Source organism: Rosa chinensis, chromosome 7 (assembly GCF_002994745.2).
Source record: "Rosa chinensis cultivar Old Blush chromosome 7, RchiOBHm-V2, whole genome shotgun sequence".
In the NCBI taxonomy this organism is placed as follows: domain Eukaryota; kingdom Viridiplantae; phylum Streptophyta; class Magnoliopsida; order Rosales; family Rosaceae; genus Rosa; species Rosa chinensis.
Genome location: NC_037094.1, coordinates 35,799,682 through 35,816,931, shown reverse-complemented (window position 1 = coordinate 35,816,931; position 17,250 = coordinate 35,799,682). Strand labels below are relative to the sequence as shown.

At 38.8% G+C, this 17,250-nt stretch overlaps 3 protein-coding genes and 1 pseudogene across 3 annotated transcripts; all 4 read right to left on the bottom strand.

Moving 5' to 3' along the window:
* Positions 1-1,875: 1,875 nt before the first annotated feature.
* Positions 1,876-2,256, bottom strand: LOC112177843. Its single transcript, XM_024316092.1, has one exon. The coding sequence runs from the start codon at positions 2,254-2,256 to the stop codon at positions 1,876-1,878; it is 381 nt and encodes a 126-aa protein (XP_024171860.1).
* Positions 2,257-3,416: 1,160 nt separating this feature from the next.
* LOC112180187 (gamma-interferon-responsive lysosomal thiol protein) lies at positions 3,417-5,201 on the bottom strand. Its single transcript, XM_024318691.2, has 5 exons — positions 4,893-5,201; positions 4,717-4,782; positions 4,496-4,636; positions 4,324-4,416; positions 3,417-4,209 (listed from the first exon to the last, which is right to left on the bottom strand). Exons 1-5 carry the CDS (start codon positions 5,145-5,147, stop codon positions 4,111-4,113), a joined length of 654 nt encoding a protein of 217 aa, XP_024174459.1. The 5' UTR covers positions 5,148-5,201; the 3' UTR covers positions 3,417-4,110.
* A 7,594-nt stretch (positions 5,202-12,795) lies between these two features.
* LOC112178542 lies at positions 12,796-15,127 on the bottom strand (annotated as a pseudogene).
* Positions 15,128-15,328: 201 nt separating this feature from the next.
* LOC112178541 (gamma-interferon-responsive lysosomal thiol protein) lies at positions 15,329-17,206 on the bottom strand. Its single transcript, XM_024316687.2, has 5 exons — positions 16,815-17,206; positions 16,264-16,329; positions 16,017-16,154; positions 15,808-15,900; positions 15,329-15,734 (listed from the first exon to the last, which is right to left on the bottom strand). Exons 1-5 carry the CDS (start codon positions 17,052-17,054, stop codon positions 15,579-15,581), a joined length of 693 nt encoding a protein of 230 aa, XP_024172455.1. The 5' UTR covers positions 17,055-17,206; the 3' UTR covers positions 15,329-15,578.
* Positions 17,207-17,250: the final 44 nt, after the last annotated feature.

The window sequence follows — 17,250 nt, the reverse complement described above, 5'->3', positions numbered from 1 at the left end:
CATGCACTGGGTTCCTAATTTTTCCCCTGCATGTCAACGCAATACAAATGCCCAAGTTTGGGTGAGGTTATGGGATCTTGGACTCGAGTACTGGGAAGCCCAAACACTCTTTGAAATCACCAATGGAATTGGTGTCCCCATCAGGATTGATGCGAACACACTTGATCGAAAGTTTGGTCTATATGCAAGGGTTTTGTTGGATATTGACCTTTCCACAGAACCCCCATTGGAAATTATGGTAGAACCTGAGGGTGGTGGAACCCTAGTTTTGGAAGTTGAATATGAACATCTGCCCTTATCATGCTCTCACTGTGGTAATGTGGGTCATGCTATTAGTTCATGTAATTGGCTTCGTCCTTCTCAAGCAAAGGAAGTGAAGGAGAATGACATTAATTCAAGGAGGGGGCGTAAACAAAGTCAACGTGCAAAGAAGAGTAATGTTTTTCAAGTCTACGTTGCTAAGAAAGTGGTGGAGGTGGTTCAACAGATTGGAGACCCCTCCTCTGCTGATCCTAATGCATCATCTGGGATTTCACGGATAGTACATAATGACATGGTCGAGACTTCACAGGTTCCAGAGACACAACTTTCTCCTTTGGCTGCACCTTCTCCAAGAGTGCACGTACTCACCAATTCTAGGACCTCTGTCTGTGGGAGGTTTGGCAGGTATTGTAGCTGTACCTACTGTTAATGCTTTTCAAGCCCTCGCAAATGAGTCTAAGACTGATAGCGAGAGAGAGACCATAGAGATACAATCTAGTGATGATGTGCAACGTGGAGCGGATGTTATCATTGAAGAGGATACTATTTCCAAAACTCCTTCCCCTAAGGAGTTACCCAAATATGTGGCTCAGTCAGAATATGATGTTCATAAAGCTAAGTTCTGTTGGGGTGATTTGGAAAGTGAAGAACCTCTTGGTATTCATACATATGCTCAGGCTGAGTTAAGTCCTCTGTGTTCCTGGTTTGATGAGGGTGAAGCAACTGTGGAAGATGAGAATCTTCTTAAGTCTCTCCCAAAATCTCAAAATAAAAAATTGAAGTCCAAAAGAGATTCACGAGACCCTTACCCTACCCGTAATCGGACGCCTGTTGTGCGTCTTGATCTTTGATTCAACCGGCTCTGCTTAATCATGCTTATGTTTTGGTTGTCTTTCCGTTTTGTTATTTCTTCTAAAGGGTATTGGCTTCATGTCCCCCCCCCCCCCCCCCTCCCCTTGGTACTATTTTTTTTTATTTAATAAATTATTTTAATTGCCAAAAAAAAAAAAAAACAACAACAAAGAATTAATGAGTTATATCTGTTGTGTGTTATGAATCTCAAACAACAGCAAAATTTCATTTTTTGTTGTCTGAATGTGTCGAGGCACATCTCCTTGATCAAGAACTCTACTCTCTCCCAAGTTGCACACCTCCTTGCTATGGAAACCTTCATGTGCTTACATTCTCCTAATTTTCATCCACAAATCCTTCGTCAACATGTTAATGCCTTAAATTATCTTTCATGATCATCACCTTATTAGATTGATTAACCATTATTGCCGGTCAATGAACTGTGAATGGTTGGATATATCTGTCACATTTGAATTCTATATATTATTATTTTTCTTCTTTCAGGGCAAACATTAATCGAAAGGAAAAAATTTCAAGCCTCGAACTTTCTTGCTCACAAACCAACTAATTGCTGGCGTTATTTTTGTATCACTAAAATTTGATGTATGCAAAATTGCAATTTAGTCTTCAGTTTTTGAAGATGGAAGTATGAGATTACAAAAGAATCAATGTATGAGAAAGAATGGCTATCTACATTACATTATCAATCCCCAGTCAAAAAATCCAGAGGCTTAGAAATGTCAGGCAGCGGCAGAATCGGGTCTAATTGTAGATAGCATTAGTGTAGAACTTGGAAATGAGATCGGAAAGCTCCATGTAATGGGCGGAGGGATTGCTGGTTTCAAGGAGATGAAGAAGATAGTGGAACAGATCGACATCACACGCTATTCTTAGGGCTCCATCGTAGGAATAACCTAACTCTTGCTCGGCGGAGAGCTCCAGTAGACTCTGGAAGAGTGGGTGGTTTAGGTAATTGGCTTCCATCTCAAACTTGCACATCAGATCAATGTCTCTTCCAACACACACACGGACTTGACCGGCTTGTGTCATAGGCACTACTCGAGAGTCGTCTGAGTCTGAAATGGAGGGAAACCCTTTTGCTCCACAGAACAAGAGCTTCTTCACAATGCTACTCATCATCATCGAGCTAGTTCTTTAATAAAGCTTTTGTGAAATGAAAAGAAAGTATGAAATGAATGAATGAATGACGGGGGAGTATATATAGATCGAGATTGGGGAACTAAATAAATACGAAGTGGGTGCTCAACGCTAGCTTAGGCATTATGGCACATGAAAAGTAAACGCAAGGAAGGAGGCATAAGCCGCGGAATGCAAGTTAGCTCAACTTGACCGAGAAGTCATATATAAATTTAATCTGCTTATAAGAAAAGTCCAAGCCTCCATAGACACACTCCTTCCACTAAGAGGGCCTTGTGTGAGATTGTTTGACTAAAAATCCTATCCGATTGATGTAAGTTTTAGACGGTGCGATGGTGCATGTTTCAGTATTGTTCTTCTCGATATAACCACGGTCTCGTCCAATGTATCTCCAAGTGACATCATTTTTCTTAATTAGGGGACAATAATTACACGACTTTCTCTCTTCTGATCGATACCTTCAACTATCAGAATGAACTAGTTAAATATATAAATGTGCAATTAATGAAGGAACTAATTAATTAGCCAAGAGTCGATGGAGCTGCTGTTTGGGGGCAAGCTATGGCATGAAGGCATGGAGCTGATGAATAAGCTGTCATTATTGATATTAAGAAATAGATCCATAACGGATCATATGGTATTATTCCACATTTTACGTAGAAACCATGAATAAATTAATAAGCTAGTTTATTAATGTGTGTACTATATAGTAATGAGAGGCAGTGAGAACTCTCAGAAATTTAATAGAGTTCAGACTGCATGATACCAAAGTCAAGGCCAGCTAGCTAGATAGTGAGAGAACCAGCCGCGTCTTTAATTATCTGCACAGAACTAGAACAATTCTTCGATCTCATCTTCTCCACTCAAGAGTCAAGACGGTGAGACAACATTATGGCTCTCAAGGGTACAATAACGTGATCAAAATTTGTTGGATGTTGAACTATTGAACGCAGGACTGGATACCACTACTGTGAAGGATGTTGAACTTGGAGCAACTAAATTTTAGAAGAGGTAGTAGACTCATTTTTGGCTGGAAAGGGAAAAAGCTCAAGGCAAGGGAATGGAATGAGGAAACAAGTACTTTTCATTTTTGGACTCCTGCCCAGCTGACTCTTTACACAAATATTTTTAGAATTTGTTTTTGTTTCATTGAGATTGTCCTTGTTTATTTATTTGTTACTTAATCTTATATTTATTTTTATATAGCCTATATGTGTATTTGCAAAAGAAGCATGTAAAACCCAAATCATAGTTGAAAGCGCCGAGTTCCATTTATTCATTGCAATCTGCCGAGTTCTTGTTTCACTCTTCACAATCTTCATGTTTGTGCTACTGCTAGGAAGGATCTAGAAGTATAGTTGTCGTTTGGGCAGTCTCTAGTGAAAGGGATTCAGAACCAACAAATTGTAACGCAATTCTTTTCCTTGATGCTATATAAGCAAGGGTTTGTGCGAATATTATTGGAAAACCTGACTGTACTTGGTTATACTCTGTTGCACTCGGGTGCTTCCACTAGCTGATCAAGTTTAATTTGCTATCCCACCTTACCTAAATGAAATCTCGTGTCTGAGATTCTGCACCATATTCCTTTACTCGCACTGCCTGCTGCTGCCTGCTTTCAAGACGTTGCCATTTTTACGTATTGTCCAAAATTTTAGAGAAATCTAACCTTGATAACTAGAAGCAGAACTCCTCTCCCCAAGTTGCACATCTCTTTGCTATGGAAACCTTCATATGCAATCTGATTTGCTGGTAAAGATATCGACTTTTGTTGGATGGATTAATGATCCTGGATTGAGGCTTGATTCTGGTTGATTTGATTGCTTGTGTGGAGTGTGTCTATTCTGTCTTCTGCTTCAAATGTACAGACTGACATGCCACGGGCACAATGTTACCTTTGTAAGCCTTGCACACATAGCCAGCAAAATTTTCATAGTCCTGCATTTCATTAAGACAAAAGTTAAGTTTGATTCAAAGAGAGAGATCGAACGCGTGTGAGAAAAAACTGGAGATGGAGAAAAGAGGGATCTGAGAGAGAGAGAGAGGACCAACATTTCCAATAGGTTGATCATTCAGAACCAGCCACGGTACAAACTTTAGAGGTGGATTGAGGTGCATGGTTTCATTGCCATAGTTTTGTTCAAGCTGCACTAATCCAACAATGTCAAACATAATGGACAACGTAATCATCATGAATCCTTGTAGATAGGATTAAATATGGAACCTTTGTTGCATTTGAACTGTTGTAGCAATCCAAAGTGGGTTTCTTAGGCAGTCCCAATGAACTGAAGCAAGTTTCCCACTCCTTGTGCCTTCCCTCTATGGCCAAAAATTCTATGCAGTAAATCAAAGCAAAGTGCTTGTTCTGCATCACAAACTCAAATTTCAAAACCATTTCTAATTCAATAAATTGATAACCTTTATTTGAAACTCATATTATCTCACCACATCATGCATAACATCGATAGCGCATGCTTCCAGAAAATTCAACTTACACCCATCTGGCCTATGCTGTGAAATTTACACAGAAGGAAGAACATATGCACCATTAATGATTTCATAAAAAATGTTGCAGAAACTTTGAACCAATGAAGTTGGTAGAAACAGTGATCAATATAAACCTGACAGAAAGCGGTGCTGTTGTTCGATTTGTTGGCGTATGCATCACCCCAAGGAACCAGTCTGAGATTGAGAATGGTGATGAGATCATCATCGAAAATCTTAGCAAGATTCTTGACGATGAAGGTAGCACAAGATGTGCTCAAAGAGTCATAGTAAAGCGAGAGAGTAACTTTCTGATTAGCAACATAACAAGGAATAGTAAGCAAGAACACTGAACAGGTAATGAGACAAGTGAAGAATAGAGCAGAGGCCATTTTTGAGGTTGAGATCTGTTTCAGAAGTGTTGTACATATGTAGTAGTAAGTAGTAATTTCCCTCTTCTCTTTTAATTTCTTTTGTTGGGTTTGGTACTCTGATATTAATGATGGCCAGATCATAATCATATCTTTGGACAAGTTTCTGCAGAAAATGAATGCCCCCTGTTACAGAATTTTGGGCAAAAATGTCATCCAACCATGTGTGCATATCTTAAAGGCTAATTAGAGCTATGATCACCTCAAGGTTCGAAAAATCGCTAGGCGCTAGTCGGGCGGTGGGTTGGGGAGGAGCGCCTAGGCGTCTAGGCGGGTGACTAGTCGGCGCCTAGGCGGTTTTGTATTTTTTAATTTTAATTTTATTTTTATAGCATTTATATGATATATAAAGACTTATTATATTTTACAAATAAGAATAATAAGAATATATCTCATTATATTTTATATTATAAATATAAGAAAAAATCACTATATGACCGATGGATGCCTATTATAATATATTTTATCTCATTAGATATAATAAAATATTTTATAAAGACTATTATATCTCACCATATGACCGATGAGTCCCGATTCAACCCAAACCCAGAAGCCTACAGGACACCAGCAAACTAAAAATTGGAGAAGGGAGGCTATGAGGCTATGACCCAACTTCGAATGACCCATTCCTCCTTAAGATCTCATTCCAGTTCCTCTCCAGAGAGACTTCAGCGATCACGATCTAGATCTACGCTGTTGGTTGCATCCATTGACAAGCTCGTCGGGTTCACTGCAGCTCTAGATTCGCCGGTCATCGGAGTTGCCAAGGAGGTCACTTATGTCCGATTCTCTTGTCTTCTCGCTTCGATCGACCATCATGCACAAACATCAAGCGTCAACCCTCTCTTTCTCTTCCCTTTTCACACTTTTGGTCAAGCTTGAAGCTATCTCCATCGCGATCTCACTTTCACCATCAAACTTAGTTTGATTGGTGAATTTGGATTTCTCAGGTTTTACTATCAGCTAAATTTGTGTACTTCTTAGGTTTACATTGGGAAATTGGATCCTTGAGTGACTGAAATGGATCTTGAAGGTGATTTTCAGATGCTTCGCAACCCGCCTAGACAACGTTGCTCAACCGCCCAGGCGCCTCTTGCCCACCTAGGCGCCTAGTGGCTCGCCCAGGCGGCCGCCCAAACCTAGCCCGCCTAATTCCAGCTATTTGGCATTCCTCGAGTCGGAGAGCCGCCGCCCAGCGCCTAGGCGCCGCCTAGGTGGCCTGGGCGGCCGAGTTTTAGAACACTGGATCACCTAGAGAGCAGCAGCATCAGCAGGGTTATAGATCAATCACTCATTGATGCCACACCTACCTGCTACTATCAGTTTGCATAATTTAATCATCTCAATCATAAATACATGATGGTGGCAGTGAAAAGCCCTCAGATTTTGACAATAATAATTAAGCATGCAGTAACAAACATGGGTTGAAAACGCACACAAAACATAAGAACACAATGTCAGACCATATTACATTATAGGTCAGCTTCAATTATGTCCTATAAATGAACATTAGGTTCAATTATCATATGGAATGTCAATATAAACTTCTTGCCACCCACATCGTCTGCTCCTTGGGCTTAAGATGTAGAGTTTCTTCATTGTTCTGCTAGGCAAACTTGAGGAATCGATTTTTCGTTTCCAATTGTTCAGTCTTGTAGCGAATGGATCTGCAAGATTTTGGAGATTTTCCTTTGTATGCCTTACAGATATAGGCCATAAAATTTCCGTAGTCCTACATAGAGAAAACTAGTCATGAGGGGGACAAAAATGAGGAACTAAGCAATCCGAAATGTGATTTGACTAACCTCTGCAAGTAAGAACTCCGGTTGAGGGGACAAAATATTGTTCAATGCAGAATGGTACAATCTTATGGTAGCTTAATAATCTGCAATCTGGAAAGTTAGATTGGTTTTCCTTAGGTTTCAGCTTATGCAGCTCCTGGAAATCGCTCAAGTCCCTGCTCAACATGTAAGTCATGTTTCTATTCTTCCTCTTCCCCTCCAATATTTTTATTTATTTTTTTTCATCTCAATGTAGCTAGTAGCTGGATACTACATGGCTAGATTTGTGTTCCATTGTAGGCTAGGAACGCCATCAAGTAGTAGGGTCAAACGTAAACTCTAGCAATCGTCTGTTAAATTGATTTAGAGATTAATTTTAAGGATGGCACATTTATCTAGAATTAAGTTTGTTTTGATCAATGATAGCCTTATGTTCCAATTAATCAAAAGAAACCAGTTTACTTAATTTTAGATGATCAATAGTATTAAGAAGAACAATATTGACAAAATGCTGTCAAGACCTTCAATTAAGAGAATGGAATGTGGCAGTGAGTTTGCTAGACAATGAACAGCAAGATCTATGACATGTATATAGACAGTCAAACGTAGTTGATGATATCTAGATGCGCCTTAGTGGAGGAGTAATTAGGGGAAAGCATCATGTATTTGGGTGTGTGTACATGTGTATATTGACAAAATGCTGTCAATACCATTAATAAGAGGGTGGACTGCAGGAGTGAGTTCGCTAAAGAATGAACTGCAAGATCCATGACATGTCATAGGCAGTTAAACATAGGCGATGATATCTAGATACACAATAGTGCGAGTAGTAATAGGGGAACGCGTCATGTATTTGGGTATGTGTACATGTGTACACACACTTGATCCCATGCTTTATTATTATCATTCTTTTTCTGAAATTTGTTAGATTGACTATTTGCGATAAATAACTTTGACAATGCTCACATTATATTATGTTTCACTACAGGTGTCTCCTTTGAAGCAAGGGAAGGGAATGCTGCAACATGATGCTGAGAAGAGAGCTTCGGATGAAGTTCGTAATTTGTCAGAGAGGGTTTATGGACTGCAGGTAGGGGTTATTTTTGCCATCAATTGGATTGTGTTATTGTTGTTTTGAATTTATGTTATTACTCTTTTGAATTGGAACCATATTATTTCTAAGATTATTTTGTCTATATTAAATAAATCCGAACAATCACCAACCACACTTATCTGTAGTATTTTTCTTTCTTCAATTCTGTTACGGTATTGTATTATTTTTGCTTGGCATTTACTCTTTATTCACAATATTTTGCTGATGTACACAGGCCAGACTGTCTGATCTGGAGAAAAAGACTTCATCCTCAGATATCCAAGTATAGCTTCTCATAAACAAGCTTCTCATAAACAACGCCGTAACACCTCCCACGTGAAATTATTTGATCAAGAATTATGGTTCACTCATTTTTGTTGTATTATTTTTGTTTCGGATTTATATGCTGTTGAAAGAGTTATGTCACTCTTTTGCGCGTTAGTATTTCTCTAGAGTGCACTTTTATTATATTTTCTAAAATCAAACTGGCTGTAATTCCTTTTTTTATTTTATTTTTTGTTTATTGTGGTCAACTGGTCATGTTTGAGTATTGGGTTAACATCATCATCTATGTACATTATGCTGAAACTGGTCTTCTATTGGGAATGACTTGAACTGGATACCACATTTGTTAGTTATATGTGGATATTTGGTAATATCATTGGATTTTAGATATTGGTCCTCGTTTCCTAATTATTTTAGACTGGATTATGAGTCTCAGTTTCGTGATTGAAGGGACAAAATATTGTTCAATGCAGAATGGTACAATCTTATGGTAGCTTAATAATCTGCAATCTGGAAAGTTAGATTGATTTTCCTTAGGTTTCAGCTTATGTTCTTTCAAAGAGAGTTACTATTTTGACTGTGCATGACAATGTCCTGTTTTCTGATATGCTCATGCAGCTCCTGGAAATCGCTCAAATCCCTGCTCAACATGTAAGTCATGTTTCTATTCTTCCTCTTCCCCTCCAATTTTTTTTTTTTATTTTTTTTTTTTATCTCAATGTAGCTAGTAGCTGGATACTACATGGCTAGATTTGTGTTCCATTGTAGGCTAGGAACGCCATCAAGTAGTAGGCTCAGACGTAAACTCTAGCAATCGTCTATTAAATTGATTTAGAGATTAATTTTAAGGATGGCACATTTATCTAGAATTAAGTTTGTTTTGATCAATGATAGCCTTATGTTCCAATCAATCAAAAGAAAAAGTTTACTTAATTTTAGATGATCAATAGTATTAAGAATAACAATATTGACAAAATGCTATCAAGATCTTCAATTAAGAGGATGGACCGTGGAACACAAATCTAGGAGAAGCCCACCCTTCTTTTCAAAGCCCTTCTTGCAGTGATACTGATTTGGTGCTGGCATTGTGCTCAAGGTATGCATGTCACCGGAGTTTTAGATTAGTGTTAACATCAGTATCATGTAGGTTGGCTCACCATCTTGTATAACCTGCTTACGCCAAACATAGTTCATTTATGTTTTATTCTTGTTTTTTGGGAACCTTTCAAATCCTGCTACAAATTTCTCTAGCAGATTTCCGTTTTGTATTCACTAATAACTGTTGCAGTCCATTCCTATGTTGTATTGTGTTGCATCTTTTTCTCATAATATATTGTTCTGTGTAGTCTAGTAACATCATCTACCATTGTGGTTTTTATTCAATGAAGGGAAAAGTAACTATCACAGCAAAGCCTGGGGTGAAGTTGGAAATTCCTGATAAAGCTGTGTTGGAGGACAAGGTAAAACAACAAGTAATATAGAACCTTGCATGTTGCTATTTTTGTTTTTGTTTTGTTTTGTTTTGCTTTCACTGCTCTAAGTTTGGTAATTGCATCTGTCCAGGATATCAATGGCCCTGGGGATCTCAGCAGCTGCTATTCCACTATATGAAGATGTGTTGGTTCCTCCACCTATAAAACTGCGAGCATGATATGTTGCATGCCTTCTTTGAAGATATTCTTGCCTTCGTTCTAAACTCATAGATAACATTCTTGCTCGATAATTTATACGTTGTCTTTCACGCCGTCGACGGCGTTCGGGTGTCATTGCAGAAAGTCAATATGCATCAACAACTTAAAAGGATGGACTCAATTGGATTCCAGATGTATAGATATGAAATAGCGATCCTGCAAAGAAAATCAGAAATCAAATAGAGATAGAATTGGACTCTATGAAGGGGGATAAAAAATTTACTGATATTAGAAATTGAACGAAACTTACCGTCTGTAGAAGAGATGGACATAACTTTGGAGGTCTTCTATGAAAAGGTGAACCCAATATCCTGGCAGTTAGGAGTTGAGAAGCTTTTGCAAGAGCGAAGACATAATCCATATTCAGAAGTGCCAAGAGAGCAGTCGAGGTTGAGCCGAACGTGGAGAGAACATCATGAACGTGAATTCGTGGAAGAGCACGAACCCAATCCTTTTCTATTTTTTTCATTTTTTTTCTAATTTTTTTTGTGTCAGTGTTTTGACGATTATGTCCTGTAGAGTAAAAATTTTTCTTTGTTTTTTAATATTTAAAGGGCATTTTGGTACATTTTTTTAGTTTTGGCTAACAAAGCCTGTTCTGTTAATATTAGTATAGATTTACAATTTTACTTTAACCTTTACATAATTACATTGCACTTTCCATTTAATGGTTGATTGTTGTTTTGGGGTAGTCCTCGTAGAAGAATCTTGGGTTGTACTGGTTACCTGTGTAGTGGTGACACGTCCTATATAGCTAAACGTTGCCATGACCGACACGTGTCATGGCAACGTTTTGTGTATACTTGGGGTTTTGGTCCTAATGAAGTACTTTTAGGCTTTTCTAATGAGGTCTATTCTGAAATGATGAATGTTTCTGACGTTTCTTCTATCAAGTATACTACTACAAAAATCGAAACACACAACACTCATCACACAAAGGAACAAAAATCCGCTGTTGCGTGTTAACACAAACTCTGTCAGACAACGGTAATTCTGTTTCTGTTGTGTGAATGTAAGCAAATTGAAAAAAAAAAAATTAGGAAGATATCGTACAACTGAGTTAAGACATTTCTATTGTGTAAATGGGAAGCTGATTTCCCTCCTTCTGAGCTCATAATTCCTTCTCAGAACAAGCTCACCAATATGGAATTTGAACTCTACACACAACAGTTTTTTGTTATCCGTTGTGTGATTGAATGTTGTATGAAGTTCGAAAAATCCTACTAGGTGTACTTGTGCAAGATGCACAAATGTGTACAATAGATTGTTAAAGATCTATTGTCTGATCATGGAACTTAATTGTAGAGCGTGGCAAAGTTTCACTCAAATCGAACATATGCAGGCAAGGCGGCAATTTTCCCTCCCCTTGTTTGTCCAAATTTTTACCTTTGTACATTCGCACAATAGATTCTTAATTATACATTGTCTGACAGACTTAAAAAAAAAAAAAAAAAAAAAAAAAAAAAAAGAGTCACTAGCTTACCCACAACCACGTTTCAATAAACTTCTCTATCTTCCCCGACTCTCTCTCTCTCAATACTCCCTTATCTCTTTCACTCTATCCTTTCCCTCACACCTTCGCCACCTTCCTCTCCAGGAAGATGTCGTCGCTAGCCAAGCTTTATCTCACCGCCTCCCCCACTCCTAGGTCCGCCTACCCCAACTTCCTTGCTAACCTGCGCGCATTTTCACGTACCCCATTCCTCGCTGCCGTGTCAAATCCCCACAAGCTGTTACCGGAGATGCAGATCCTTGTCGATGTGGGTAGGTGAGAGAGAGAGTGGCGAAAGAACACAACGCCTAGCCTCCGCCTCAGGTAACCGGCTTGTGTGGGTACATGCATGTTATTAACCAACTTAGGTAATTGGCTTGTGTGGGTACATGCATGTTATTAACCAACTTAGGCAATTGGCTTCCATCTCAAACTTGCACATCAGATCAATGTCTCTTCCAAATTAACACACACACGGACTTGACCGGCTTGTGTCATAGGCACTACTCGAGAGTCGTCTGAGTCTGAAATGGAGGGAAACCCTTTTGCTCCACAGAATAAGAGCTTCTTCACAATGCTAGTCATCATCATCGAGCTAGTTCTTTAATAAAGCTTTTGTGAAATGAAAAGAAAGTATGAAATGAATGAATGAATGACGGGGGAGTATATATAGATCGAGATTGGGGAACTAAATAAATAGGAAGTGGGTGCTCAACGCTTAGGCATTATGCCACATGAAAAGTAAACGCAAGGAAGGAGGCATAAGCCGCGGAATGCAAGTTAGCTCAACTTGACCGAGAAGTCATATAAATTTAATCTGCTTATAAGAAAAGTCCAAGCCTCCAATAGACACTCCTTCTTCCACTAAGAGGGCCTTGTGTGGGATTGTTTGACTAAAAATCCTGTCCGATTGATGTAAGTTTTAGACGGTGCGATGGTGTTTCAGTATTGTTCTTCTCGATATAACCACGGTCTCGTCCAATGTATCTCCAAGTGACATCATTTTTCTTAATTAGGGGACAATAATTACACGACTTTCTCTCTTCTGATACCTTCAACTATCAGAATGAACTAGTTAAATATATAAATGGGCAATTAATGAATGAGCTAATTAATTAGCCAAGAGTCGATGGAGCTGCTGTTTTGGGGCAAGCTATGGCATGAAGGCATGGAGCTGATGAATAAGCTGTCATTATTGATATTAAGAAATAGATCCATAACGGATCGTATGGTATTATTCCACATTTTATGTAGAAACCATGAATAAATTAATAAGCTAGTTTATTAATGTGTGTACTATATAGTAATGAGAGGCAGTGAGAACTCTCAGCAATTTAATAGAGTTCAGACTGGAGAGCTGAGATACATAGCAGAAGGAAGCTTGCATGATACCAAAGTCAAGGCCAGCTAGCTAGATAGTGAGAGAACCAACCGCGTCTTTAATTATCTGCACAGAACTAGAACAATTCTTCTCATCTTCTCCACTCAAGAGTCAAGACGGTGAGACAACATTATGGCTCTCAAGAGTACAATAACGTGATCAAAATTTGTTGGATGTTGAACTATTGAAGGCAGGACTGGATACCACTACTGTGAAGGATGTTGAACTTGGAGCAACTAAATTTTAGAAGAGGTAGTAGACTCATTTTTGGCTGGAAAGGGAAAAAGCTCAAGGCAAGGGAATGGAATGAGGAAACAAGTACTTTTCATTTTTGGACTCCTGCCCAGCTGACTCTTTACACAAATATTTTTAGAATATGTTTTTGTTTCATTGCGATTGTCCTTGTTTATTTAATCTTATATTTATTTTTATATAGCCTATATCTGTATTTGCAAAAGAAGCATGTAAAACCCTAATCATAGTTGAAAGCGCCGAGTTCCATTTATTCACTGCAATCTGCCGAGTTCTTGTTTGACTCTTCACAATCTTCATGTTTGTGCTACTGCTTGGAAGGATCTAGAAGTACAGTTGTCGTTTGGGCAGTCTCTAGTGAAAGGGATTCAGAACCAACAAATTGTAACGCAATTCTTTTCCTTGATGCTATATAAGCAAGGGTTTGTGCGAATATTATTGGAAAACCTGACTGTACTTGGTTATACTCTGTTGCACTCGGGTGCTTTCACCAGCTGATCAAGTTTAATTTGCTATCCCACCTTACCTAAATGAAATCTCGTGTCTGAGATTCTGCACCATATTCCTTTACTCGCGCTGCCTGCTGCTGCCTGCTTTCAAGACGTTGCCATTTTTACGTATTGTCCAAAATTTTAGAGAAATCTAACCTTGATAACTAGAAGCAGAACTCTACTCTCCCCAAGTTGCACATCTCTTTGCTATGGAAACCTTCATATGCAATCTGATTTGCTGGTAAAGATATCGACTTTGGTTGGATGGATTAATGATCCTGGATTGAGGCTTGATTCTGGTTGATTTGATTGCTTGTGTGGAGTGTGTCTATTCTGTCTTCTGCTTCAAATGTACAGACTGACATGCCACGGGCACAATGTTACCTTTGTAAGCCTTGCACACATAGCCAGCAAAAATTTCATAGTCCTGCATTTCATTAAGAAAAAAGTTAATTTTGATTCAAAGAGAGAGATCGAACGCGTGTGAGAAAAAACGGGAGATGGAGAAAAGAGAGATCTGAGAGAGAAAGAGAGAGGACCAATATTTCCAATAGGTTGATCATTCAGAACCAGCCATGGTACAAACTTTAGTGGTGGATTGAGGTGCATGGTTTCATTGCCATAGTTTTGTTCAAGCTGCACTAATCCAACAATGTCAAACATAATGGACAACGTAATCATCATGAATCCTTGTAGATAGGATTAAATATGGAACCTTTGTTGCATTTGAACTGTTGTAGCAATCCAAAGTGGGTTTCTTAGGCAGTCCCAATGAACTGAAGCAAGTTTCCCACTCCTTGTGCCTTCCCTCTATGGCCAAAATTCTATGCAGTAAATCAAAGCGAAGTGCTTGTTCTGCATCACAAACTCAAATTTCAAAACCATTTCTAATTCAATAAATTGATAACCTTTATTTGAAACTCATATTATCTCACCACATCATGCATAACATCGATAGCGCATGCTTCCAGAAAATTCAACTTACACCCATCTGGCCTATGCTGTGAAATTTACACAGAAGGAAGAACATATGCACCATTAATGATTTCATAAATAATGTTGCAGAAACTTTGAACCAATGAAGTTGGTAGAAACAGTGATCAATATAAACCTGACAGAAAGCGGTGCTGTTGTTCGATTTGTTGGCGTATGCATCACCCCAAGGAACCAGTCTGAGATTGAGAATGGTGATGAGATCATCATCGAAAATCTTAGCAAGATTCTTGACGATGAAAGTAGCACAAGATGTGCTCAAAGAGTCATAGTAAAGCGAGAGAGTAACTTTCTGATTAGCAACATAACAAGGAATAGTAAGCAAGAACACTGAACAGGTAATGAGACAAGTGAAGAATAGAGCAGAGGCCATTTTTGAGGTTGAGATCTGTTTCAGAAGTGTTGTACATATGTAGTAGTAAGTAGTTTCCCTCTTCACTTTTAATTTCTTTTGTTGGGTTTGGTACTCTGATATTATTGATGGCCAGATCATAATCATATCTTTGGACAAGTTTCTGCAGAAAATGAATGCCCCCTGTTATAGAATTTTGGGCAAAAATGTCATCCAACCACGTGTGCATATCTTAAAGGCTAATTAGAGCTATGATCACCTAGAGAGCAGCAGCATCAGCAGGGTTATAGATCAATCACTCATTGATGTCACACCTACTTGCTACTATCAGTTTGCATAATTTAATCATCTCAATCATAAATACATGATGGTGGCAGTGAAAAGCCCTCAGATTTTGACAATAATAATTAAGCATGCAGTAACAAACATGGGTTGAAAACACACACAAAACATAAGAACACAATGTCAGACCATATTACATTATAGGTCAGCTTCAGTTATGTCCTATAAATGAACATTAGGTTCAATTATCATATGGAATGTCAATATAAACTTGTTGCCACATCGTCTGCTCCTTGGGCTTAAGATGTAGAGTTTCTTCGTTGTTCTGCTAGGCAAACTTGAGGAATCGATTTTTCATTTCCAATTGATTCAGTCTTGTAGCGAATGGATCTGCAAGCTTCTGGAGATTTTCCTTTGTATGCCTTACAGATATAGGCCATAAAATTTCCGTAGTCCTACATAGAGAAAACTGGTCATGAGGGGGACAAAAATGAGGAATTAAGCAATCCGAAATGTGATTTGACTAACCTCTGCAAGTGGTTTATCATTGACAACCAGCCACGGCACAAATCTATGTGGTGGATTAAGCTGAGCAGTTTCCTTTGCATATTTCGTTTCAATCTATGCATCAATGCCAAATTGCCAATCCATGAAGATTAATTTTGTCAAGTCTCAAATGATGAAGCTAGCAGTTCATAAACAGCAAGAACAAAATATAGGATTGAAAGTGAACTGACCTGATTGCCATATCCACTGTTGTAGCAATCGATAGGTACAGTCCCCAACTTCGACATTTCAAAGCAATCGGCCCATTTACTGTGTTTGTTCTGCAACGTGAGCCTCTCAACGCAGTGGATGAATGTAAAATGCCGATTCTGCATTAGAATTAATCCCATCATAATTAGTAACCAAACCAAAGTTCAAGTGTCATCTGTACATGTTTGGAACAAAGTGTTGGAAGTCGATCTGTTCAATAAGCTTTACCACATTAGGATAGATGGTGATGGTGCAGGCCTCAATTGTGTTGATCAAGCATTCATCTGTTCCGTGCTGTAAATTAAGCACAAAAAGGGTCAAAAGAATCATCATTGAGCTACAAAACTGATTGGTGTATTATTAAAGTTCAAACACCTCTTAAGATTTGACAGAGTACTTTTATAAAACAAATTTGCATGAACATGCACTCACCCACGTTCAGTGCTTTCTCACCATGACCTTGTACTCGATTCTAAAGGTCACAATTTCACGTAACTCTCATCCTAAAGACCTGAACCCACACGTCGATTATAAAATGTCCAAAATACCCTATATCTGTTGATGTGTGATTAAACTAGCCGGACATTTCAGTGATTCTATGTAAATGTAAATTCTATTCTATGCAAATGTAAATTCTGGAAGAACAGAAGTAAATTTAACATAGGGATGGGCATGTAATTTAAAAGATGAAAAGATAGGGCGGCGGACTCGTGACATTACTAAGAAGGACGTCATAGAGCACTAAACAGACAATGCGGGAGCAATTTGGGAAAGCTGACCTGGCAGGCGAAGGAGCCGTCGGAATTGAGCCAAGCGTTGCCCCAAGGGACCATTCTGAGATTGACGATGGAGATGAGCCCATTCTGGAACATCTTGGCCAAATGGTTCACTATGAAATCGGCACAATAAGGACACAGAGTCTCGTAGTAGAGAGTCACACTCACATTCTCAGCAGCATAGGAATGAGATGGGTTTAAGACCAAAAGGAGGAAGAAGAGGAAGAGTCTGGCAAAACCCATTTGGGAGATCAGATCAGATCACAGGCAGGTGACAGGGCTTGAGACTCTGTGACTCTCTGGTTTATATGTAAAGAACTATTGGGAGTTAATACTGCACTACTGAATGCTGCTTGTAACTGTCTCTACTTTTATGGTGGTGGGTAATTAGACCATCGCTTGGGTTGTGGGGTGGCCCCAGAACTTATAAAGCAGAAGA